Genomic DNA, 24,985 nt, shown 5'->3' with positions numbered 1-24,985 from the left:
TGCATATTAGCAATGAGAGATGGAGAAGGAGCAATGTCCATTCTATGACTATCGGCATTGAGAGTTATAGTGTTAGCCTAAAATTTTATGAGAGCATCATTATTACGAAACCATTTAATGCCTAAAATCATATCACATCCTGAGAGAGGAGAAACAACAAATCTTCTAGTGGAGGTAGTCTGTTGAATTGCAAACAACACATCAAGGCATTCCTCGGTGATGAGAGTGTCCATACCAGGACGAAAGCCAGAGACCTCGATAGGAGATCTCGGACTAACCTCGAGGTGGGCTCTCTCAACAAGAGAGGAACTAATCACATCATGCATACTACCTGGGTCAAACAATATGACAAAACGGTGCCCCGAGGTACGACCATAACATTTAATGAGAGAATCATCAATGGGAGGGTCCTGAGAAACTTTGGGCACAATCGTGTTATCATTCATTGCATTGACAGATGTAGTGGGTGCTGTGGGTTCTTTAGATTCATTCGATTCAAGCTTAGGACATGTTCTTTTTATGTGACCCTTAATGTGACAATGAAAACAACGACCTTCCTCAGAATAAGTGCTTTGTTCTTCCAAAGTTATGTATCCTCCTACAATTTCTTGTGCTACCTTTTCATCTGGAGTAAGCTTAGGTTTAGCAGTTGTGTTAGCCTTACCCTTAGATTCATTGGAAGAATTCTTTGATGAGAGACTGTTGGAAGATTGGTTAGAAGAGTTATCATTCTTACCATTCTTACCGTTCTGAGGGTTCTGAGAAGTCTGCGAGGTACTTGTGGAAGTCTTGTTCTACTTACGCTTTCCTTTGTTTTGCTTCATCTCCTGTGCGAGACCAATCGCTACCGCCTTGTTGAGATCGATTGGATCGAATACCTCGACATCGTACTTGATATGCTCGTCCAATCCAAAGAGAAATGCCTCTTTGCGTTCATCATCCGACATACGTAGTTGGGTACCTAGCTGCAAAACACGATTAGAGAAAGACATAACCGGCATACCATTTTGCTTGAGAGCTTGCCAATCGTCCTTCAATCATGCTAGGTATTGAGGTGGCATAAACCGCGCCTTGAGCTTGTCTTGGAAATCAGCCCAACTAAAAGAGAGGGCGTGAAATCGTCGGCTTCCTCTAGGTGCGCGGCTAGTTGTGGCTCTTGCCATGCGTGGTACCAAATTGATGGTATCACCGGCAAGGTACATAGCTGCCGTCAAAACTTTGCTATTTCCTGTCTTCTTAGTTGTCGCAAAATAAGCATTAAATTGATGCAACCAAGAATGAATAACTGTAGCATCCATCTTACCGTCATACTTACTGAAAGTCAACTTTTCTGTAACTGGATGGTTGGAATCCGCATCGTGGCTTGCCCCACTTGACGAACTCCCACGATCTTTGGGTGGCTCGGTCTTCCGGGCTAGGATGTGGGAAATAAATTCTTGATGACGAATCTCCCTTTGAGCCTCTCGTTCATCGCGCTCGCGTTCGAAAGCAAGTCGATGTTCTTCTTGTTTTGCGGCAAGAGCAATGCGCTCACGTTCCTGAGCAAGTCGATTTTCTTCTTGTTTTGCGGCAAGAGCAATGCGCTCACATTCCTGAGCAAGGCGCTCACGGTCCTGAGCAAGGCGACTTGCTTCTTGTCTATCCATCATGGCCATCATCTGCTTGACCATTTCCTCCATAGGGTTTCGTGCACTTGGTGGCATAGATGGCAAAGGGGGAGGGTTGAAGAAATCATCTCCGGGTGGGGACGAGTCTTCGTCGCCTCTCTCATGCTCATCACTTGTATGCGAAGTATCCATTCCGCTTCGGGTGATGACCATGCACTAGGATCTTGGGGTCTTAAGCTCGCGAGGAACTTGGGTTCTTGAGGGTCTTGAGGTCCTTGATTCGTGAGAATCTTGGGTTCTTGGGTTCTTGAGGTTCTTGAGTCTTGAGGGTCTTGGGTTCTTGAGGTTTTCTTTCGCTTGCAAATCGCGTTGGAGAAGGATCTTCTCTTCACCCGAGTTCTACTCTTTTCTACGGGCACACCCCTTGGCGGCCTTGCGCTCACACCAAGGTTGCTTTTTTCCACCTCACGTCGATTGGCTGGCTGCTAAGTGCACGGTCCGCTCTCAATGAGTGAAAAGAGACACAAGGGGAGACTGGACAAGTCCTCCTTTCTTGGGATTCCTGGCACTCTTCAACAAAACACGATTAGGAATCGCCATGCCCAAGTAAACTTGGGTTCGTGCGATCGCAACAAGCAAATTTTTTTTTTTTCTTGTGGTTCTTTCCTTGAGTAATGCAGAACACTTCCAAAGCTCTGATACCAATGTTAGGTGTAGCGGAATGAATGTTGTATTTTCTCAAGATTAGTGATCTTTATTGCTCAAGGTTCCTTTTAGTTCTTAGGGAAAGAGAGAGCTTTCCGTCTTATGGAGAATGCTATGATCACGAACAAAGTGAGTGGATATTGTGCGTGCAAGTGAATGAGACTGAGAGAAGGAGAGAGAAGAGATACGACAACCGAGAGTTTGTAAAACCCTCCTCTGAAGGCCCCACTCTCGTCGGCGAGAGTGGTCTACTTTGATTGCACAAAGGTGTACAATGCGTATGCAATGGACTGATGCAATGGGACTATGCCGATACGACGACGGTGATGACGACGACGACTTGATGGCTGAAATAGGGGATCTTCTAATCGCTGAATTTCGGGACTGTTTTGGTGGCTGAAAATGACTGTTTTGGCTGTGTTTTTATGGCTGAAAATGGGGGAACATGTGCAACGGACTGGGGGCTGATTTGCTACTGTGTCATAGGCTGAAATCGCTGTGTATCTGCTGCTGGTTTGGGCTGAGAATCAAAATGCTGGCTGGATCTGTCTCTTGCCAAAAACGCTAGGCTGATTTGCATCTGCAAAGCAAAAACGCTGAAATGCTTGCAAAAATTGAGATGGCTGAAGTGTGAAAACGCTAGCAAATCCGATGGATCTCTGGCGATGGCAACAATCTGCTAACGCTAGGGTACTGAGTGTGATGGCGATGGTCTGGAATGAGGAAACACCAAGGGAAGTGAGTGGATGCTGCTGGGAACAGAAAACGCTAGGGGTCCTTGAGGGGTATTGCTGAGAAGTTGGCTGTTGAGCGGGAAGCTCCTGCTGCCTCTTCTGCCAGAAAGTGCTAACTTGGGTTTGCTTATATATTAACTTAGCAAAATTGCCCTACGTACTTTGTTGGAAAGTCACTTAAAAATAATAAGTGAAAATACCAATAAATAGGAAAATAGGCTAAATGCACTAGAAAATTCCCCTAATTGATGCTAATGGATTCTGATGGGAATTCCGATGATCATGCTGTGCGCAACCGGAGGATATGCATCTATGCTAAGTGACTGGGAATGCACGGTCTACGAATAGACTCACAAAAGTGCCAGATCACTGCTAATCTAGACTTGACTGAACTGACTGAACCCTGCTGTGGTGTAGCTTGTCCACGGACACATAGGGTTCGGATGTGTCACGTGACAGACATAGCCTAGACTTGCATCAGTCACATGCATTCAGTTTGTACCACTTTGTGCAATCAATAGTAGACCACTCTCGCCGACGAGAGTGGGGCCTTCGGAGGAGGGTTTTACAACGTCTCTGGTGTCGTATCTCTCTTCTCTCTCTATCTCTCAGTCTCATACACTTGCATGCACAGTGTCCATTGACTTTGTTTGTGATCATTGTACTCTCTCATTAAGAATGGAAGGCTCTCCCTTTCATAAGAAGAAAAGGAACCTTGAGCACAGTTCGGAGCACTCATCTTGAGCAAAGCGCAAACATTCATTCCGTTGCACCTTACAACCGACTTGATTGAACTGAACCTTGGTCATGCTGTAGCTTGTCCACGGACACATAGGGTTGGATGTGTCATGTGACATCCCCTCCTTTTCAAAGTGAGGTACTGGTACCGAACTGTATGGTGTCGAGGGAGATCGCCAATAGGGTCTGGAATCCTGGAAAGGACTCTTCGCTGGCCCACTTTGATGCGTGGGTTGTCCGATACTTGAACTTCATAAAGGTTTGCAGCGCTTGCTTCTTTGGGCCGCGCCGAAAGCGACAGAAAAGTCATCTTCAATGCTTCCACTTCGTCTATAGTCATGCGTCTACCTTCTTCAAGAATCTCCGAGGCTGAAAATTCCTGAAACCACTCTCAACACAAAAACATGAACATACCCATTCCATGTAAAGTGACTGGAAAAATACTAGTCTTTCGAAAAAACTGTGCATGCAATGGAGATACTTATAGATGGAGTGCCAACCGTTCATCAAACACACGCAAACAATGGGGTCGAATCTTGACCTTTCGATCTAAATCAATCAACTGTGGCAAATCACAATGGAAATGCCGATGCTTGATGCTCAATTTTTCTTGTGTTCTCTCGGATATTGTGTCATGCCAAGGAAGAGACATGGAGTGTGAATTCCTTGAATGCAAACATTTCTTCTTTTTATGAATCATCCGCATACATTCGTGCTCATTCATGAGTGAATCGTGCTCATCGTACAATATGTCATGCCTAGGAAAAGGGATCACATAAAGACGCTGACTAAAATACAGAAAACGATCACAAATGAAACACTTGAACAATGTGTGCTGACTAATCATTCGAACACATAATACTTCCTGAGAGGGTTCTTTGGACCATGACTCGAGAGCCAAAATCGGTTCTTCGTGATTGATCAAATCTGCAATGAGGTTAGCTTCACTAGAGAAAGTATCAACTAACACATCATCCTTGTGAACAATCACATCATCTTCATGCAAATCATCATGCTTGTGAGAAATCACATCGTGATCATCATGTAAATCATCATGCTTGTCCTTATCATCCAAATCATCATGCTCATCATTATCATGCAATTCATCATGTAAATCCTGTGTGTCTTGCTTTGGAGAAGAAGAGACTGAGAGAGTCTCCTTTTCCCGAATCTCTTGCATCTGTGCCTGAACTTGAGAAAAGAGTCGCAACATCTCTTGCATTGTTGCTTTGTTCTCACGATCAAATTTTGCTTCTCTTTCGTCGCGCTCACGCGCTATGATTGCCATTCTGTCTTTGTATTTACGCTCTATGGCTAGCATTATTTCGTCGCTTTCTAACTTCCTGTCCATCATCCTCTTGTCGAAAGCCTCCATAGCAGTTAGTGCAATCCTTGGCGTAGATGGGGAAGGGGGAGGGTCGGAAAAACCTCCTGGTGGGGAAAACTCTTCTTCGCCACTCCCATGCTCACCACCTTCATGCGAAGTATCCATTCCGCTTCGGGTGATGACCATCCACTGAAGTCTTGGGTTCTTAAGTTCACGAGGAACTTGGGTTCTTGTGGATCCTGGGTTCTTGAGGTTCTTGAGTTCTTGAGGTTCTTGAGGGTCTTGAGGTTCTTGCGGTTCTTCTTTCGCTTGCAATCTGTGTTAGAGAAGGATCTTCTCTTCACCCGAGTTCTTCTCTTTCCCGCGAGCGCACCCCTTGGCGGCCTTGCGCTCACACCAAGGTTGCTTTTTCCCACCTCACGTCGATTGCCCGGCCGCTAAGTGCACGGTCCGCTCTCAATGAGTGAAAAGAGGCACAAGGGGAGGTTGGACAAGCCCTTCTTTCTTGGGTTTCTTGTCACTCTTTCAAAAACACGATTAGGAATCGACACGCCCAAGATTACGTGCGACCGCAACCAGCAAAAAAAATTCTTGTGGTTCTTTCCTTGAGTGATACAGAACACTACCAAAGCTCTGATACCAGTGTAAGGTGCAGCGGAAGTGAATGTTGAATTTTGCTCAAGATGAGTGCTCCGAACTGTGCTCAAGGGTTCCTTTTACTTAAGGAAGGGAGAGCCTTCCGTTCCTTTAGTGAGAGAGTGCAATGGACACCAACCAAGTGGTGAACATTGTGAATGAAGGTACTGAGACTGAGAGATAGAGAGAGAAGAATACGACACCAGAATGTTGTCAAACCCTCCTCCGAAGGCCCCACTCTCTATGGCGAGAGCGGTCTACTTATGATTGCACAAATCTCTACAATGCTTGGACTTGCAGACGACGTCGACGACGATGAGACGGGTTGAATTCTGAAAATGCTAATGGCTGAAATCTGCATATCTTGTATTTGCTGAATTCTGACTCTATGCCGGTGACTATGTCTATGGCAACAATGTGACGACGACGCGTTGAAAATGCAGATGCTGAAATTTTGCGTTTTCCGGGTTGAAGTTGCAAACTTCGCGGAATCTGACCGTGCGGCGAGGATCTGCTGCCGGAAGGTGAGATTTGCGAGGTTTGGGACTTCTTCTGCGGGTTCTAACTGCTGAAAACTGAAAACACTGGTCTATGGGTTGATTCTGTCGCAAAGATCTGCAAAAATGCTGAGGGTGTCAGGCTGATGCAAAAACGCTGGGCTGATCTAGTCTTGTTGTGGAGAATCTGCTAACGTTGGGGCTTCTGCTTGGTCTGGTGTCGCCAGGAACCTGCAAGAGCAAAAACGCTTGCTGTCTTGTGGATGCGAAGCGCTAGCCTTGCTGCTGTGTTGCAAAAACGCTAGGCCTTGCTGGGGTCCTGTTGAGAAGGTGCCTGTTAAACCGAAGTTCCTGCTGTCTCTTCTACCAGAAAGCGCTAGTGCTAGGTTTTCTTATATACTACACTTGCCAATTTGCCCTACCTAGTCCCGAACAAAAGTCACTTAAAAATAATAAGTGAAAAATGTCAAAAACAGGGAAAATAGGTTTTGTGCACTGGAAATGCTCATGATGGATTCTGATGGTAATGCTGATGATTATGTTGTGTGCAATCAGAGGATATGCATCTAATCTAAGTGTCTGGACATGCACGGTCTGCGAACAGACTCACAAAAGTGCTAGATCACTTCCTATTCTAGATTGACTCGATTGAACTGAACCTTGGTCATGCTGTAGCTTGTCCACGGACAGATAGGGTTGGATGTGTCACGTGACATAAGGAGCCTATTGTACTCAGTTTCAAGCAATCATTCAATCAATTAAACACAGAGTCTTCGGAGTCTTGTTTCTGAGTTCAGTTCAAGTTTCTTAAGTCTTAATCATGAGTTTAAGTACTTAATTAAGGATTAGTACTAGAATCCTTACAGTGGTATCAGAGCAAATTTTTTTCCCGGGACCCGAAGGTTGTGAGCCTCTCACCCTCGCCGCTACCCTCTTCCCCCCTTCCCGGAGTTGCATGGAAGCAGAAGAAAGATGGAATTCAACTTCTTCGTTGATGGTATGAGGTAACATGAATTTATATGTTCCAATTACATAAAATAAAAGACAGAAGAGCTATATGTGTGTGTGCGGCGTACTCGAAAAGCTCGCACCCTTTCGTCGGATTACACCAAGGTGGTACCAAACGTACTGTACGTGGCGTATATGTACGTACTGTACGTTGTTCCGTACAGGAAAATTTTTATGTACGTAAAAATACGTACTCTTGTAAAAAAACCGCAAAGTACTAGATTTTCTAGGACATTTCCAATAAAAAACCAGAGAGAAGCCAACAACTTATAGAGACATTCAAAGACACGTTTTACAAGACAACCACATACTGTATAGCTACTGCAAGAGACTTAGATTTTTATTTTAAATCAGCACCGTATGGGATCCACACCTCAAAAAAAAAAAAAAAAAAAAAGGCGTACGGATCGTTCCGTACGGTACGGATCCGTATAGAACATCCGTACGGTACGGAAACGATCCGTACGTACGTGTTGATCCAACCTTGGATTACACCTCTTCGCGCCTGTGTGCTCGCACCCTTCCCTGTGAAAGGACATGGCCCTGGCAGACAAGTACCTCCTCTCATTCACACCCCTTCATGCGAAAGGATGTGCCTTTTGATGCTGGACTGCTAAATCAGTGGGCTGAATTGTGCCTTTTTACTCGGCTAAGAAGGTGGTACTCGTGCCTTTCCTTCTTGCGCACACCCCTTTCCCAGGCACCCCTTGGTGCACCCTCTTTCATGCTGAAACACTGTAACACTGCCATGCTGAAACGCTGGCTGGAAAAGCTTGCATGCGCTGGCTGAGTTTTTACGCTTGGCTGAAATTTTACGCCGGGTCTTTGTTTTACGCTGGCAGCACCCCTTATAAGTTGGAGAACTTAACTTATTAAAATACTAAGTGGCCGCCCAAATTGGTTGGCCTGCCCCGAATTAACCCCTAAATTAAAACCCAATGTAAACTCAGCCTTTCAATTTAACTCATGCAAAAAAAAACATGCTAGAAAGCCAGGGAAACCATTTTTTTCAAAGGTTCTCCTCCAGCTTCTCCTCCCAGTGCTGGCTTGGTCTCTAGGAAAGAACCACATATTTTTTTTTCACGCTTTCTCAGCGACTCCTCATCAGACCTTGAGGCAGCCTGCTTCAGGGTTCATGTTCTGTTCCTTGCAGCTAGGGGGATAGTTGGCTTCTCTCTTCCCCTTTGCGGCAGGGACCATACTGAGTGGACTCTCGACTCAGTGGAGTGGTTGCATACACAGGCCCTAGAGTTCTCTCACCACATGGGAGACCTAGGAGTTACAGACATGCTTCAGACTCTGTGGCCATTGACCAAGTTTGCAGTGACCCCTCCAGATGCAGCAGGATGTAGACACATTGTGGTTCACTTCTTTGCTGATACGCAGTGCTCGCCATGCTATGTACACATTCATGAGGACTCCTGGACAGAGGAGGTTGCTTTACGTATGGCTGAGTTTACTTGGGCTTCGGCCAGGCACTTTTTGCAGTCACTCCTATCTAGAGGACGCTCGGATGCGGATTACTCCCCATCCAAGCCAGCCTCGAAGATAACACGTTTAGCTGCTGCGGCAACATCTGTTCTCTCTCGCTCCCCATGAGGATCGTCTCATGGAACGTGCAGGGACTAGGTGGGCCCCAGTTTCAGCGTGTGAGGGGCCAACTGGGTCAGGAGCTTCAGCGTTGCCTTGCTTCAGACTCTGTGGCCATTGGCCAAGTTTGCAGTGACCCCTCCAGATGCAGCAGGATGTAGACACATTGTGGTTCACTTCTTTGCTGATACGCAGTGCTCGCCATGCTATGTATACATTCATGAGGACTCCTGGACAAAGGAGGTTGCTTTACGTACGGCTCGGTCTACTTGGGCTTGGGCTAGGCACTCTTTGCGGTCACGCCTATCTGGAGGACTCTCGGATGCGGATTACTCCCCATCCAAGCCAGCCTCGAAGATAGCACGTTTAGCTGCTGCGGCAACATTTGTTCTCTCTCGCTCCCCATGAGGATCGTCTCATGGAATGTGCAGGGACTAGGTGGGCCCCAATTTCAGCGTCAGAGGGGCCGATTGCGTCAGGAGCTTGAGCGTTGCCTTGTGGGAGGAGAGATTGATCTCCTTATGCTACAGGAACATCATCTGTGTGAGAGCCGCATTAGACGTTGTGGTCAGCTCTTGTGTGGACGATATGATACTTTTTGGTAAGCTGCTGTTGGACCTGGGGGCATCCAGGGTGGGGTATGTATGACTATTGCGGATTCTTTGCAGCAAGCCATTGTGGGTAGAGGGATTGTTGTGCCAGGTAGGGCTCAGTGGATCACTATGCAGGTTCAGGGTTGCCTTGTGGGCTTCCTGAACATATATGCGCCCAATGTGGCGAGTGCACGAGTAGAGTTTTGGTCACAGATTGTTGAGTCTCTACCGCAGGCAGAGCAGTGGTGCATAGGGGGTGACTTCAACATGTTGGAGGACCCTTCTGACAGGATTGGTGGTAGCCATGCTACTGTGCATGGAGTTGAGCTGGCAGCTTGGGATAGGTTTTATATGATTGAGGGTTTCGGATGTGTGGCAGCCCTCTAGCTTTGTGAGGCCCCCAGACAGCCTGGTCTTCTCTCGTTCGGACCGCAGAGTGGGAGGAGTGAATCTATCGTGGATAGATCGCTTCTACACTAGTGATGATTTCTGTGACTTGGGTGTGATAGTCGGCATTCTGGCAGGGACTTCCTTCTCGGACCATGCACGAGTGATCCTCACAGTGGCAGATAAACAAAGGAGGGGGAGCACGATGCTTCGCATCCCTGAGAGGGTCTTGTTGGACTCTGCACTCAAAGAGCAAGTAGAGGCTGTATGGACAGAGAGCTTGGACATGTAGGATTCTCCTGTTGACAGAGTGGCCTCGGGACTAGCTCAGCTTAGTCGCTTCTTTCTCCAGGAGTCTTTGGCTCGCCTGGCTGCAGCGAGAGAGGAGCAACAGCGTCTTAGACGGGGCGTTGCTTCCTTGCAGAGAATGCGGGAGCAACACCCAGACAGTCCTTGGTTGGAGGAGCAGTTACAGCAGGCTCGCCAGGAGCTTGTTAGCACAGAGGAGCGGCGCCATGAGTTTGCTTTCCATTGACATGCATCTTAGTGGACACAGGTGGGTGGCAGAGTGATTGGTGCTTTCTTCGAGGCAGTGAGACCTCGGCATACGCATGCCAAGGTCAGTCAGTTGAGGAGGCCCGACGGGTGAGTTGCTTCTGAGCCAAAGGACATGCGTGCAGTTGCTATTGACTTTTACCGTGAGTTACTGTCTGCAGAGCCTCAGTCAGAGCGTCAAGATGCATGTAGGGAGCAGGTGTGGGCACAGATACCTTGCCTTGTGACTGAGGAGATGCGTCAGAGGCTTGTGCTGCCACTTCAACTTGAGGAGTTGCACACGGCTCTTAGTGCACTCCCCCGTGGTAGCTGTCCAGGTGAGGATGGCTTGACTCCTAGTTTTTTCTTGGAGTACTAGGACTTGTTTGGCCCAGATCTCTGTAGTGCTTTTCAGTACATCTTGCACACAGGAGAGATGCCTGACAGCATGAGTGAGGGTCTCATCTACCTCATTCCCAAGGAGGGTGGCTCCTTGGATGAGATTCGACAGTGGCGCCCCATCACCCTCCTCAACTCAGCCTACAAAATTCTTGCCAAAGCTCTGAGTTTGAGGATCCTGCCACTTCTAGAGAGCCTTATACATGGCACTCAGACAGGTTTTGTCGAGGACCGCAATATCCCCTTGACAACCTCTTTACTTATTGGGAGGCTTTTGTCCTAGTGCGGCTCCGTGTTGAGGATCTGGTGATTCTTCTTCTCGATTTTGAGAAGGCCTATGACAAAGTTGACTGGGACTTTCTGGAGGGCACTCTACGCAGGATGGGCTTCTCAGATGCTTGGAGGGGTGTCAGCTTTGTATAGATGAGCACATAGTCAGGAACTTTTGTCAGGAGGTAGAGGTGATCATTTCATGCTCACACATTCGGTCAGACAAGGCTGCCCTCTTGCCCCATTCCTCTTTCTGTTCTATACTGAGGCGATGAGCGGGTTTTTGGTGTTACAGCAGGTTGGTCTACAGGGCTTAGCACTCCCTATTCAGGGAGATGAGCTACTGGACGCTGAGTTTGCTGACGACTCAGCCTTCTACTTGGATGGCCAGGAGGCCAACCTTCACAGCTGTGAGTAGGCTCTCGAGACCTTCTGTTGTGCATCTGGCACACTGATCAACTGGAGAAAGACAGTGGCTTTCTCGGTTGGTAGTGCTCCTGTACCCGATTGGATGCCAGGTGAGGGTTTCAAGTGGATTACCCTAGGGACTGCAGTTCGGTACTTGGGCTGTCAGGTTGGTTTGGACTCGTCTCCCGAGTGGCAGATTGCTCCCCTCCTCTTGTCTATCAGGAGGAAGTTGTTACATTGGAGCTCCGCACGACTTTCTTTGGCTGGCAGAGTTGTAGTGGCCAACCAAGTGTTGTTGGCTACTATGTGGTACATCACTTCTTGTTGGATCTTCTCGAGTTCTTGTATCAGCCAGGTAGAGAGGCTGATCAAGAACTTCCTTTGGTCAGGGCGTGACACTCAGACAGCCCGGGCCAAAGTGGCTTGGCAAGTCATCACTCTTCCTTGTTCACAGGGAGGGCTTGGGATCATAGACCCAGCACAGCAGAGCAGAGCCCTTCTTGCGAAGTTCATCGTTCGAGGACTTCTTCCAGGTGAGGAGCCCTGGAAGGAGTTCTTGCTACAGCGGCTTCGTGCTAGGGTGCCTCAGGCAAGAGGCCCTTGGCAACCTTCGACCAGATGGATCTTCACTGAGATGCGCAGAGTTGGTTTGAGCAGGAGACTGGAGGACCGCTTCACTGTGGGTTTGCTTCGATCTTGGGAGCACTTGCGGCGAGGCCTGGAGCAGCGGCAGCCTACTTGCACGCAGGAGCGTCTGCGACAACCCCTTGTTTGGAACCCCATGGTTAACACTCAGAGATGCCACTTGGTTGGTAGTTGGCCTCATGTTTCCTGGGGTCCCATGGTAGCGGGTCCAGCACGCTCTTTAGGTGACAGGTTACAGTTTTCAGGCTTGTCAGAGGACCTACAGGGCTTTCAGCTACAGGGCATGAGAGGGGTGCAGAGCATGTGCCAAGACATCTCAGAGGCAGTACCAGTTGAGTGGCTCACACTGTTCCCTCCCTGTTTTTCGCGTTACAGGGTGAGGGACGCTTACAGCGAGTTGCAATAGAGGCGCCGCAGGTGGCAGAGTGCTATTTTTAGAGGATCCGAGTGGTGGGCATCTGTGGGAGGACTTGTGTCATCGGTCCTGACCCAGCTGCTCTTGAGACTGAACATTGGAGACTGTGGGCTTGGGAGTGCTGTCCACTGGCACGAGTACAATGGGATCCTTGGCAGTGGCTTTGGAGGGACCCTTTCTCTTTTGCAGACCACCCAGGTGTCCCTTTCTTTTAGTACACTGTTCGTTTGGGACATCACATACTGGCAGCACAGAGAGAGGCTCGCCTTGCTGCAGCACCTCATTGGCGGGAGAAGGGTCGCACAACTGAGTTCTTGGCAGCTTTTTGGGAGAGGTTGTGGGCCTCCAGGCAGTAGAGGCGAGCCACTTTGTTTCAGTTGCTGCTCGCACACAGAGCTACAGCAGTTGGGAGCTGGCTTGTGCATAGTGGTCTCTCGACCGCATGCACAGCTTGTGACCATCTTGTGGAGAGTCAACGTCACTGTCTTTGGGACTGTCCCTTGGCACAGCAGGTGTGGATTCATGTTCTTCGGTTGATACCTGCTCTCTCCAAGGCTCGACAGTACACTTGGGGGGCAGCTGCTTGGTCCACTCTCACGGGCCCGGCGCTTCAGTTTGAGCTATCTTCCACCAGCAGGATGATAGTGATGCAGGGGGGGTGACCTACACTCCAGCTTGCCACAGAGCTTACTCCATAGGAGTAAGCTCGCCCTGTACCACCAGCAGAGACTGTTCGCGATCTTTGGTTAGAGCTGATCTACACTCTCAGAGGACAGCTCGAGAGACGTCAGGGCAGCTCCGACCGCATGAGGGAGCGCAGAGAGGCCTTCCTTCGACTTTGGTGTCCTGGGCCTTTATTCACCATGGTTCAGGGTGTACTCAGATGGCACTACCGTCCACCTGTGTGGCTTTTCCCTCCTCCCATTTCTTGATTTAGCCTCATTGTACATATGCTGTTTTTTATTGGGAGAGTCTCCCCATCATGGTTGTTGTAGCCCTCTCTCGAAGAGGTGGTTGTAGCCCTATGGGCAATTTCATTAACTAATAGAAGGATCTTTTTCTCGGAAAAAAAAAAATGTTGTCAGATGAGGGTGAACCTCTTACTTATAAAGAGGCGAAGTCATGTGAGTCAAGCGGTAAGTGGGAGCCTGCAATGCAAGAGGAAATGAAATCCTTGTATGCAAATGATACTTGGGATCTTGTGCCATTGCCTAAAGGGAGAAAGGCTCTTCCTAACAAATGGGTGTACAAGATTAAGATTGTGGATGAAAAACCCAAGTACAAGGCAAGATTGGTTGCAAAAGGATATGCACAGAAGAAGGAATTGATTTTCAAGAAATCTTTTCCCCTGTTGTAATTTTACAACGTTACGTGTTCTTTTTTCTCTCGTTGCGGTGCTTGATTTGGAATTGAATCAAATGGATGTAAGGACAACGTTTTGCATGGTGACATGAAGAGGACATATACATGAAACAACTTGAGGGTTTTGTGGTTCCTACACGTGAGAAACTAGTATGTAAACTGAAAAGGGCTCTATATGGTCTGAGACAATCATCACGGCAGTGGTATAAGAAGTTTGACACGTTTATGCTGTCTCAAGGCTTTAAATGCAGCCAAGCAGATCATTGTTTGTATACGAAAAGGGATGAAGATGGTAGGCCCATTATACTTGTTCTCTATGTTGATGACATGCTACTTGCCAAAAAATATAAGACTAGTCTCGATGCTCTGAAGCGTAAGCTAAATTCAACATTTGCTATGAAGGATTTGGGTGATGCAGAACATATTTTGGGCAGCGTATTAAAAGAGACAGAAAGCTGAAATTGCTGTTTTTATCTCAAGAAAAGTACATTGCAAAAGTACTTGACAGATTTAATATGGTTGATGCTAAGCCTCTTGGAGTACATTTACCTCTATACACAAACTTAGCAAAGTAGATTGCCCAAAGGATGAGGTGGCATTGAAAGCAATGTAGGGAATCCCTTATGCATCAGCTTGTGGTTCTCTTATGTATGCTATGGTTGCCACTCATCGCGACATTGCTTATGGAGAGGGAGTTGTTAGTCGATATATGTCGAATCTTGTCAAATCGCATTGGGAAGTTGTTAAATGCATTCTGAGATATTTGCAAGGTACACAATCAAAGTGTATTTGTTATATCAAAAGTGACTTAAAGTTGCAGGGATATTGTCATGCAGACATGGTAGGTGACATGGATACCAGGAAATCTACCTGTGAATATGTATTTGCTATTGCTAGTGGTGCAGTCTCTTGGTGTTCTAGGCTGCAGAAAATTGTGGCACTGAGTACTATTGAGGTTGAATACATTTCAGCCACAGAGGCTTCAAAGGAAGCCATTTGGTTGGGCAGACTTGCAAAAGAACTTATCATGCCTGCGCATACTCTAGTGTTGCGATGTGATAGCCAGAGTGCTGTCTATTTAGCAAAAAATGCTATGTTTCATGCCCGTACCAAACTCATAGATGTGCGGTATCATTTCATACGTCAGGTATTGGAGGATGGTCTAGCCACCTTGACTAAGATCAATGCACAGGATAACCCTACAGATGTTCTCACCAAGAGTCTTACTAAGGCTCAACATGAGCATTGCATGCAATTGTTGTTGGGTTAAAGGCCTAAATAACCCCTTTTGTACATTTTTATACTTTGTTTAGGTTCGATGTGTCCAGGTTCACATTGAACCTGGATAGATTTATTAAAGGTCACTTTTAATAAAAGTAGGAAAGCCCAAAAACTCAACAAGTGAGTTTTCCCCAATCGTGCGAGCTCTCTCCCTCTCTCTGCTTTCGATCTGTAGCGCTTCTGCTCTCCTGCACTCATGCTTGGCCACACCCGGCCTAGACTTGCACTCCTTCACCTCGCTGAATTTCTAGCTGGGAGAGCTCATTTGCAAGTTTTCATCACAGGTTAAGAGCTATTGATTGCAAGCTTTTCCTCTCATGTACAGTGTAGTGCAAGAAGTCATGTCCTGCACATCTTACACTGCTCTCTCTCTCCCCTACGTGCAGTAATGTGATGCCTCTCAAGAGGGCTCTTCATTTGACTCATGTACAGTTGTGTGGTCATATGCGTTTTTTCTGAGGTAAGAACCTCTCTGAGCAGGAACAAGAGTAGCTAATTGCTGCTCCAAAAGCAGGCACCGGTGAGGGTGATAACCTCACCGTACAAGTGCGTTTTCAGTGCTGGTTATACGCTTAATTTGGACTGTTTTTCAGCCATACGGATTCCAGAATCATGGGGAACAGTGCCCCATTGTTAGAGGACAGTTCAGGGACTGTTTAGGGCTGAAAACAAGGCAAAAACCAGTAAATACAGCGTGCTGAATTTACTGATTTTGGGCAGAAAACAGAGGGTTTATGTAAGTGGAAGTGAGTTCCAGCAAGGGAATTGGTTTCGGGTAAGTTTTGGGGTTGTTATGTTGCCGAAATTTTGCCAGAGCAGGTGGTATCTAGCTGGATACAAGTAAAGCATTCCCAGGATTCTTCTTTGTAATTTACCCTCTTAAAGATTAAAGAAATACCAAAAGGGGCGCCAATTTTGGGGCCTACAGGTTGCCGGCGTCTGCCGGAGCATTCTAGCTTCCGAGCCGCGTGTGTGCTTTAAGTGTCAATTCCCGTCGCAGGTTACCTTTGCAAAGTTCTCTCTATGTGTGAAAATCTAAAGTAAAGTAAAGAATATTTGGTGAAAGCCAAAGTCTACCGCCCTACGGGCCGGTTTTATGTTTATGGTGGCCGCCCACGAAGTGGCCCAGCCAGACACAGTGGAAATACGACCCGACGGGAGCCGACAGACTGAGTCGGAAGAGATTTAAAATCGGCCAGGCTAATGATGCCCTCGATTGGCCAGAAATTTGGGATTTAATGCCTGTTTTTAAGTGTAAAGCTTAAAAACCCTATAAACTCAGTGGATGGCCAGTTTGAATGCGGCCAAAATTAATAAACATAAAAAAAACTCAGCTATAGCGTTGGAAAATTTGGAAGACCAGCGTAGAAAGTTTACAATCTCTCTCTCTCTCTCTCTCTCTCTCTCTCTCTCTCTCTCTCTCTCTCTGTGTGTTGCGCGCCAGATGGCCGAAATCTCCCGCAAGGCTATAAAGAACAGCTAGCGCCACCTTTTGGGACTACTCTGCAACAATTTCCATTCATGCAAGGAGTCTCTTCTCTCAGCCTCAGTTCAGCCAATTCTCTCTCTCTCTCTCTCTCTCTCTCTCTCTCTCTCTCTCTCTCTCTCTCTCTCTCTCTCTCTCTCTCTACGATTCTCCCGTTCTGGTGTCCGTGAAGGCGTTGCAGAGGCTGTGAAGCACGCGGTAGAAGCAGAGTGTATCCATAGGAGCTTGTGTGTGTCCCTGCGGGGAATAGTTGCACTTAGAGATGCGCAGAACCGGCTACCCATGAAAATTTCAGCACTTCGACGCGTTCCAGAAGTAGAGTTCAGCAAAGGAGAACTCGTGTGGGCATCCCCTACGCGAGCATATACCAAAAGAAGCCGCTCCGGCACCAAAATTGTCAATACGTAGTAGACTGAGCCGTTGGTATGAAAAATTTCAGCCAATAGGCTTACCATTACGAAACCATGCATCTTTATGCATCAGACAAATATTGGGGACATGAACAATGAAATTCTGTTTCGGGGTCATGTGCTTGTAACAAATAAGAAATTTATCTCCTTCTAGGGGGGGACCAGCCCATCTTCTGGTCCCTAGTGCTGTATCGATTTTCTGCATTGTTTTCTCAATTTTGTGTCATGCAGAGTCCTATGAAAAATAGTGAATAAGGTTTTAAAGCTGTAAGAACACGCTTCTGTTTGTGTGACAGCGAGCTTGCTTCCGCATCTTCCAGGCTCGACCGTCCCACCGGCAAAGATTGTCAGCGATTGGCTGGAGCTGATCTGCACACTTTGGAGCCAGTTTGAGAGACTCTAGGGCAGCTCCGATCGCATGCGGGAGCGCCACGAGGCTTTCTTGCAACTTTGGCACCCAAGGCCGTTCTTCACCATGATTCAGGGTGTGCCTAGGTGGCAGTACTGTCCACCAGTGTGGTTGCTCCTCCCTCCCATCTTCTGATTTAGACATCATTGTACATATCTTGTTCATTCTTTGGGAGAGTCTCCCCACATGTTGATGTAGCCTCGGTAGATTGTAGCCCATTGGGTAGTTTTTCTTAACTAATGGAAGGATCTTGTTCTTGCAAAAAAAAAAGTCAAACTATAGAAACTTTCAAGCATTTCAAAGTCTACAAGGGTAGCACAAGGAAAAAAACATGATTCGGGGTTTTACAGCAGACCCTTGTGTCGCCCTGTGTGTGGGGGGGGGGGGGGGGGGGGAGGGGGGGTATAGTATTTGGTCGTACGATGGAGCTGGTTGTACTGTCTTGTGGATGGCTGCCATGACTTGATATTTTGCACTTCAATGAATCCGGGCTTCGTGGAGACATCTAGACAGATAGGCTGTCTTTACTATTAGCGGGAAATAGCTATCCAGAGAGAAGTTCATTCCTTATTGAAATGTGAGGAACAGAATAGCCTTTGCAGAAATTTTTATGATTTTCATGTTTTTTTTTATAAAAGTAATCAGCTTATTTCCTGCAGGTCACCTTCCACTACATTGGTTATAATGAATCTGGTCGGAGAGTTGATAGCAGCTATCAACAGGGACAGCCAGCCAAAACACGTCTTGGCATCAAAGCGATGATACCAGGTCATATTTGGTTTCTCTTCATCTTTATTAGTAAAGTTGTCCATGTCAGGGGTATTCTACCAGGTTCTCCTACATCTTTGCTATGATGCTGAGGCAAATTGCTCAGCATCTTCAAAGGTTTGCTTGTAAGGTATAAGTTGGTGAATGCAGGGTTTGAGGAGGGTTTGCGGACAATGAAACCTGGTGGAAAGCGAAGGCTTATTATCCCACCTGATCTTGGCCCTCCTGTAAGCAATCTTTCTCCTGTTGTTTTTTCTTGGCTCTACAACATAACCTGCCTTTTACCTACTGTATGTAGCATGAGATTTTAATCACGGTTAATACTCAAAAAGGGGGTTGCAACTTGGAATCATTACTCCACTTATCAGATTCTTGTGACAAGGGGCAATGCACAGGGCTCGCATCACTAGCCACGTTGCTTTTTATATGCATGTCAAGGTCTGCCACTAGAATCTCAGAAAACCTGTTTCGTCCCCCCAAAACCAACGAAATTGAAAAAAACCTGAAGCGTTTCTGAATAAGGACAAAACAAGGGAAAGAAACAACTAGTTAAGGTTTTATGAAAAATATCTGGTCTATATTTAGGATGTCATAATCTTAACTTATTTCTAGAAAAAAGCAATTGAGATTGTGTTTCTGTTTTGGAAACAGTTTTTACACCATGCTTTGTCACATACCTCTCCTCGTTGTGGATACTTGCCTAACCCATCAGATTCATCTTCACAGATGCACCCTTGGATACGCCCCATTTGTCACCATTTATGCGCTGCTTGCTGCGGATTTGGAAGGAATTACGTCTTGTCTTGATTCGATATGCGCTTTCTTGTGTCAAGGAGCTAGCAAGACAACCACTTGTATGGAATGCATATGTGATAGATTCAGAAGGGCGTCAACTAGGCGAGAGGACTCACGTTGGGCTAGATGAGATGATAGGCGAGCATGCTCTTTACACCGTTGGTTAGATGATTCCTAGTTTGGGGCACAAGTTATTGGAACTACCCAGGGGATCTGTAGAGGGTTGCTGTCCGTATGAGAGAGATTGAGGAGGCTTGATTGGCATGACTTCATCGGAGGATGAACTCTTTTACCTTCTCATCAAGGTTGGTGGGTGTCCTTTGATCCTCGCTCGTGAGTCCCGATTGTTGCTCAGTAGGGGACACAATCTTTAGCATTGCTAAGACTGGCCATCATGGATGTCACATTAGACTAGAGTCTCATGGCGAGGTTCCACCTGATCAGCTGTTGACTACCCATTGACAGCCTGCTAGAGTGATAGGCTCTTCCAAAGGAGATCATGTGTTGACCCTGTTTTGACTATTGAGAAGGCACTACTTTGGAGATTGTGGATTTGGCAAGGAAATCCCCTTGTTCAGCTGGACTGGGATCCTGGTGAGTGGCAGTGGCCTTCGTTGAGTGATGATGGAGCCCGTCTATCCTTTTGTGTACATTGTATCCCTTGGGAGGAGGCTTCTTTTGCGGACCTGGCACCCACCCCACCGTCCACGCCAGTCAGAGGTATGGCAAGATAAGCGCACCTTCCTAGCTTTCCAGTGACAGATTTGGTCATGCATCTGGACACTCTGGATCAGCCGTAGGATATGTTTTTTCATGTGGATGATAGCACACACAAGATTGTGTGTCGTTATTTGGTTTGGAGTCACTGGTCATGATTCGACTTGTGAGAGATGTACTTTAGAGCCCTAGTCCTTGAGGCACTGTTTCTGGGTTTGCCCATATGCATAGTCAGTGTGGATGGCAGTTTGTTGATTAGAGTGGGCATCCATGATGGGTTCGTGATGTGGGGGGCAATTGCATGGCTTTTGCAGCTTCCGAGGTCGCACACCTTTTTTAAGGCTTACCGACAGATCCGGTCTTCATGCTTACTCGGGCACTCTATAGATGATCCTAGATGCAGGTTACCAGTTGGATTTTTGCCAACGGGACACAGTTTGGACCATGTGGAAGGCTTGATGTGCCCACATTCTGGGCTCACAGAGTCACAGTCCCCTTCATCCACCATGATATGCAGCATCACGCTTTGGACCATGTGGAAGGCTTGATGTGCCCACATTCTGGGCTCACAGAGTCACAGTCGTCCCCTTCATCCACCATTTGGACTTAGCTGCTACATACGCATCGCAGATAGTGGGATTATTCAGCCAGCTCCTCCAGGGTAGCGGAGCAGCGTCGATGCGTCCTCACACATGGGCGAGGTCTTCAATTCTTTTCTGTCGGGATCATGCCCACATCACATGATATTATGCACCCGGCACCCCCACAGTGGTTCATTTTACACTCATCGTACAAACCCCTTTGATGTTTACATAGCCTACACATTGGTATCCCGCTTTTGTACTTCCATTGGGTGATAGCATTTCTAGAGGTCTCTTATGTGTACGAAATACAGCCCCTTTTCTTGTCAAAAAAGAAAAAAAGCGAGATTGTGTTTCGTTCTCTCTCGACATGTGAGAATTACAACAGATAAGCATCAAGACTCGTAAGAACTCTCTCTTACTACTAGAGTACACACATATCTGACTCCTAGGGTCGTGGAATTTATAGCTTCGTTCATTGCACATACACCACCTATTACCTATGGCTCACTATTTACCTATATGATTCAAAGCTTAGCAGATTTTACAATGTGATTATCTTAAATACTAATTTGATTAACATATATGTACCTACTGTCAGAATGCTTTGCTCCAGGCATTATATTGTTATCTCTACGCTTCCGTGACGTTGACTTTGGCATGGTATCTGAGCTTCTTGCTCCATGATCATGGGAGAGCACAAAGGAGAAGATCAGAGGGTCTGGGGTGAACGTTTTCCCTGATTGGCTGATTTTACTCTCATTTCTTGCCTACACAACGTTTTTATTAACGCATGTGACTGGGAAATATTTAACGCTAGAGTTAAAAAGAAAAAAGAACAAAAAAAGAGTGGTGGCTGATCCAGGAGCTCAGCTGATGAAGCTTTGCGAGCAATCTATATTGGAGCGCTAGCACCACTGGGAAGCTCCAAGAAGGGGACCCTGCCAGAGACGCAGACCAAGACCCAACAAGAGGACTTTGAGATGGCTCCCCCTTGGTCGAACACCAGCGACAATTACGGTAGACAACTATGCTCATTGGAAATTGATCATGTGTGTGTGGTTCCTACGCTAAGGCTTGCGGGACATAGTCGACGGCGTGGAGACAAGACCCACGAGGTCCAATAACAACAGGTGGACTTGACTTGACTTCAGGATGACAAGTTTATTCAATCATGTGTTGATTGGGATTCGAGTAGTCTAAAGGCGATGTCAGCCATTGTTCAAGCACTCACGAAAGAAATCTCTCCTGCCAGTGAAATGTGGTCGAAGCTCGGAGATATGTTTGATTGATACCCTACAATGCAAGCGGCACCCTTCTCAAAATGACAAAGGCAAAGGCAAGCTTGATGAGGACAGCGGTGACATTGATTCTACCGAGGAACAACGGAGTCTCCCAGTGTGGCACTAGCTATCCCAACAAGAGTTTTAGCATTCTAGTTCATTGGAGGGTGTCGTAACATGCTTCAGCTAGAGAGGCACATGAGCTGCAGAGAGAGGAAAGTTGTGCTCCCAACACCTATTTCGGAACTGTGTGTTGTAGTTCAAGTCATTAGTGTTTGGACCCATGTGTTGGACTTCAAAGCACATTGCATTTGGCAAGGAACCAACGTGAAGTATGCAAAACACTATGGATGTTGTGCACATAGTTCATTATTGTTGGCGGGATTCTAGACCGGAGGGGGGGGGGGGGTTGTGTTTCCTAAGTTCTGTCTTGAAGAATCTTGGACGTGATGTGTTCGGTTGCAACTTGTGTGGTTCTATGAGGCAAGTTGCAACCGGTCTCAAGTTGGCATTTTTTTGGTGAAGTTGTTGGTTGCAAGTTTGAGGTGTATCCAGTAGAAGGCCTCCGTTGGGGTTGTCCATGGTAGCTTCTTTATCAACTTGGTCTTCCTACATATGTCTACTATGAGCTGCACAGAGGGTGTCAAAACTATGCTTCTCAAGTAAATGCCCAGTGTGATCCTATTTATTTGTTGTCACTTTAGGTATTTGTTTTACTTATTTGACATGAGTATGGATCGGGCAATTCATGTGGGGGTATTTAAGACCCCGAGAGTAGTATATAAGTACTACCTACCCCCATTGTAATAATCTATCTAATTCATTACCGGTTGGTTGGTTCGAGCAATTTCCTCTCTCATTCATTCTCTCTCTATCTCTATGCTTTCGCCGTTGGCTTTGACATATGTACCTCACAATTGCGCGAAACCCATTTGTCTCTTCTTGGCACCTTCGAAATGATAACATGTAGAAACAACGAAACGATGAAACACACGAAATGTTTCTTCCAAGTTGTGACTATAGGCCGCATGACCGCATTTGGGCGTAATTCGTCTCACCTTTTCTTTCCTTTAGCTAGGGTTTAAGGAGCTGAATGTGTGCCTAACACGATTCCATCATGGTAAAGAATTATCTGTGTTTTAAATGGTTAGCTTTTAAATGAAGTTTTCATTTTTGAATGCAACTTCATCTTTTCCTTTCCTGATATGAGGTTCCAAAAGGGACGTGTCTCTAAACTGTATAGGACCCAGTCTTTCTGCAGGAGTTTCTTCGCACCTAATTCATAAGCTTGTTGCCTAAATTTGCAGGTTGGACCATCTACATTCTTCAGTGCCAAACAATTTGAAGTGTTTGATGTCGAGTTTCTTGGTGCAAAAGACTGTACTAGGAGGACCATTGGGTTTTACTCTGATTATGTCTGTGATTAAACATCCAACTGTTGTACCTTTTTGAAACCACCACTCTATTCTTCTTTGCAGAATGTATAAATACAGCATAGAAAACAGAACTTGTAATGCAAAAGAAACTGGCCATTCACAAGAACAATTGGTAATGTTGAGTCTTGCGTGTCAACTCAATTTTTTGTTACCATTCATCGATTGTTGAAAACTCCTCAGCTTGAGTGCTTAAAAACAAGGTCATTGTCTGTGATGGCCGAAGTGCAAGATGTGCGGCCTTTTATTGCAGTGTCGTTTTCTTGCGGTGTACCAAGATATTTTCTGTCCAACTTGGCATCTTTTAGCTTGCAATCATTTGACAAATGCGAAGCCTTTGTTTTCTCAACCTTAATGCATCTTGCAATGATATTTGCTTTGAAGTCTTTGTGTAGGGGGTTTAGATTTGGGTTAGAATATAGAGCCCAAATGAGTTTGATTGGAGTGCAATGTTGGTGTAGTCTTTATGTATGTTTGGCTTTTTGTAATTTCAAGCAATCATGCTCAACAAATAGTTCTTCCATAGTTGTCAAACATTATATGCTAACACGATTGTTACGTGGTAGGATATCCACTTGTCTAGACAACTGTCCACATCATGGGGTGCACCACAAAGTGGAATTGAGCACCTTCGTGGCTACCTATCTTACTTTATGCATTGGTATGCATCTTGTTGTCTCCCCTCTTATCAAAGAGATACACGTTAATTTTCCACAAGGTGCCCTCGCCGCCTTCTGGATGATAGATATTTAATATCAATGAGGAAGAGTTGCATGTACTTTTCCCCCATGGACCTGTTTCTTTTGAAAGGGATGAAGGAGCTATTCTGGAATCCTTACCTGGTGTGAGACTCCCAAAATGAAAGATGCCCATGTATGGCAAGATCTTTGGTAGCATGAAACATACGATTTTGGATGCCGTCTTCCCAAGGCACTTAAGGGAACCTGAGTTCACAAATCACATAATGCATTATTATGTTGTCCTATCACTCCAAATTGTTTTGTATGAAGGTCACTTTATTCTTTGATAAAGATAGGATAAACATTTGATTGCTGATTGATTATTTGTGCCAATACAAAGGGAGGGTGTAGTAATTGATATTTGCTCGTTAGAGCAGGCACACACAAACACCATGTTTTAAGCAAGCCATGGTTAAATTTCACCTTGTTTAGGATAAGCATTAGGTAGACATACCAATCTAAATGCATACAAGAAAAATTAAGTAACTTCAGGGAGAACTTTGACATCTAAAGGTATGTTTAGATTTGTCTCTTCATGGGGCCTTTTTTAAGTTCAACATTGATATTTTTTACAATATCGTGCAAGTTGATATTTCAAGTGTTTGAAAAGCGACACTAAAGGGGCACTTTTGTTCCAAAAGAAGGGCAAAATTCTTGAACTATCAACCAATCATCTTTCTAGATTTTGCCCTTGTATTAGAACGAAGGTGCATCGATCATAGACTTGGCCACTAACCCCCGCGTAATTATTTGCATATCTGCCCCACAAAATTTTGATTTTCTTGTACTCTCAATGCATCTGCAAGGCACATTGCCATCTCCCCCCCCCCCCCCCCCCCCCCCCCCCCCCCCTTCCGCCTCTCTCTCTCTCTCTCTCTCTCTACTTATCCCAAAGAAATTTTCTTGATGCCTATACATGTCATCTTTTAAGAACAATTAGTGCAAATTTGTATCCCTGCAGTTAATATTTATACATATACATACAATCAAGTTGTAGAGTCTCCAAATAAATATCTTGTGTGTGTGTGTGTGTGTGTGTGTGTGTGTGTGTGTGTGTGTGTGTATATATATATATATATATATATATATATGATGGTTTAACATTCTTCAAAATGGGAACAATGAATCGTATGTTTTTGAGAGAAAGAAGAAGAAACTTCACCGAGCAACTTAGGTAACCATATTAATACTAAAAGAGTGATATTATTGTTTCCATGTGTATGTTTG

The 24,985-nt window shown here is 45.9% G+C and overlaps 1 protein-coding gene across 2 annotated transcripts in view; it reads left to right on the top strand.

Annotated features, from left to right (window-relative positions):
- The window catches only part of LOC147460640 (FKBP-like peptidyl-prolyl cis-trans isomerase family protein), a 57,455-nt gene extending 34,220 nt beyond the window's left edge, over positions 1–23,235 (top strand). The window contains exons 4-6 of one of the 2 annotated variants that reach the window (XM_086508303.1): positions 18,101–18,209; positions 18,360–18,436; positions 22,893–23,235. In XM_086508303.1, coding sequence (XP_086364429.1) covers positions 18,101–18,209; positions 18,360–18,436; positions 22,893–23,012 — 306 coding nt within the window. In that variant the 3' untranslated portion in view covers positions 23,013–23,235. Of the gene's footprint in view, positions 1–17,328; positions 17,659–18,100; positions 18,210–18,359; positions 18,437–22,892 lie in introns of those variants that run through there. The other variant, XM_086508310.1, reaches the window with a different exon arrangement.
- Positions 23,236–24,985: the final 1,750 nt, after the last annotated feature.

The sequence above is a fragment of the Adiantum capillus-veneris genome, chromosome 3 (assembly GCF_014529385.1).
Source record: "Adiantum capillus-veneris isolate H3 chromosome 3, ASM1452938v2, whole genome shotgun sequence".
Taxonomy (NCBI): Eukaryota; Viridiplantae; Streptophyta; class Polypodiopsida; order Polypodiales; family Pteridaceae; genus Adiantum; species Adiantum capillus-veneris.
This window is presented reverse-complemented; position numbering and strand designations above follow the sequence as displayed.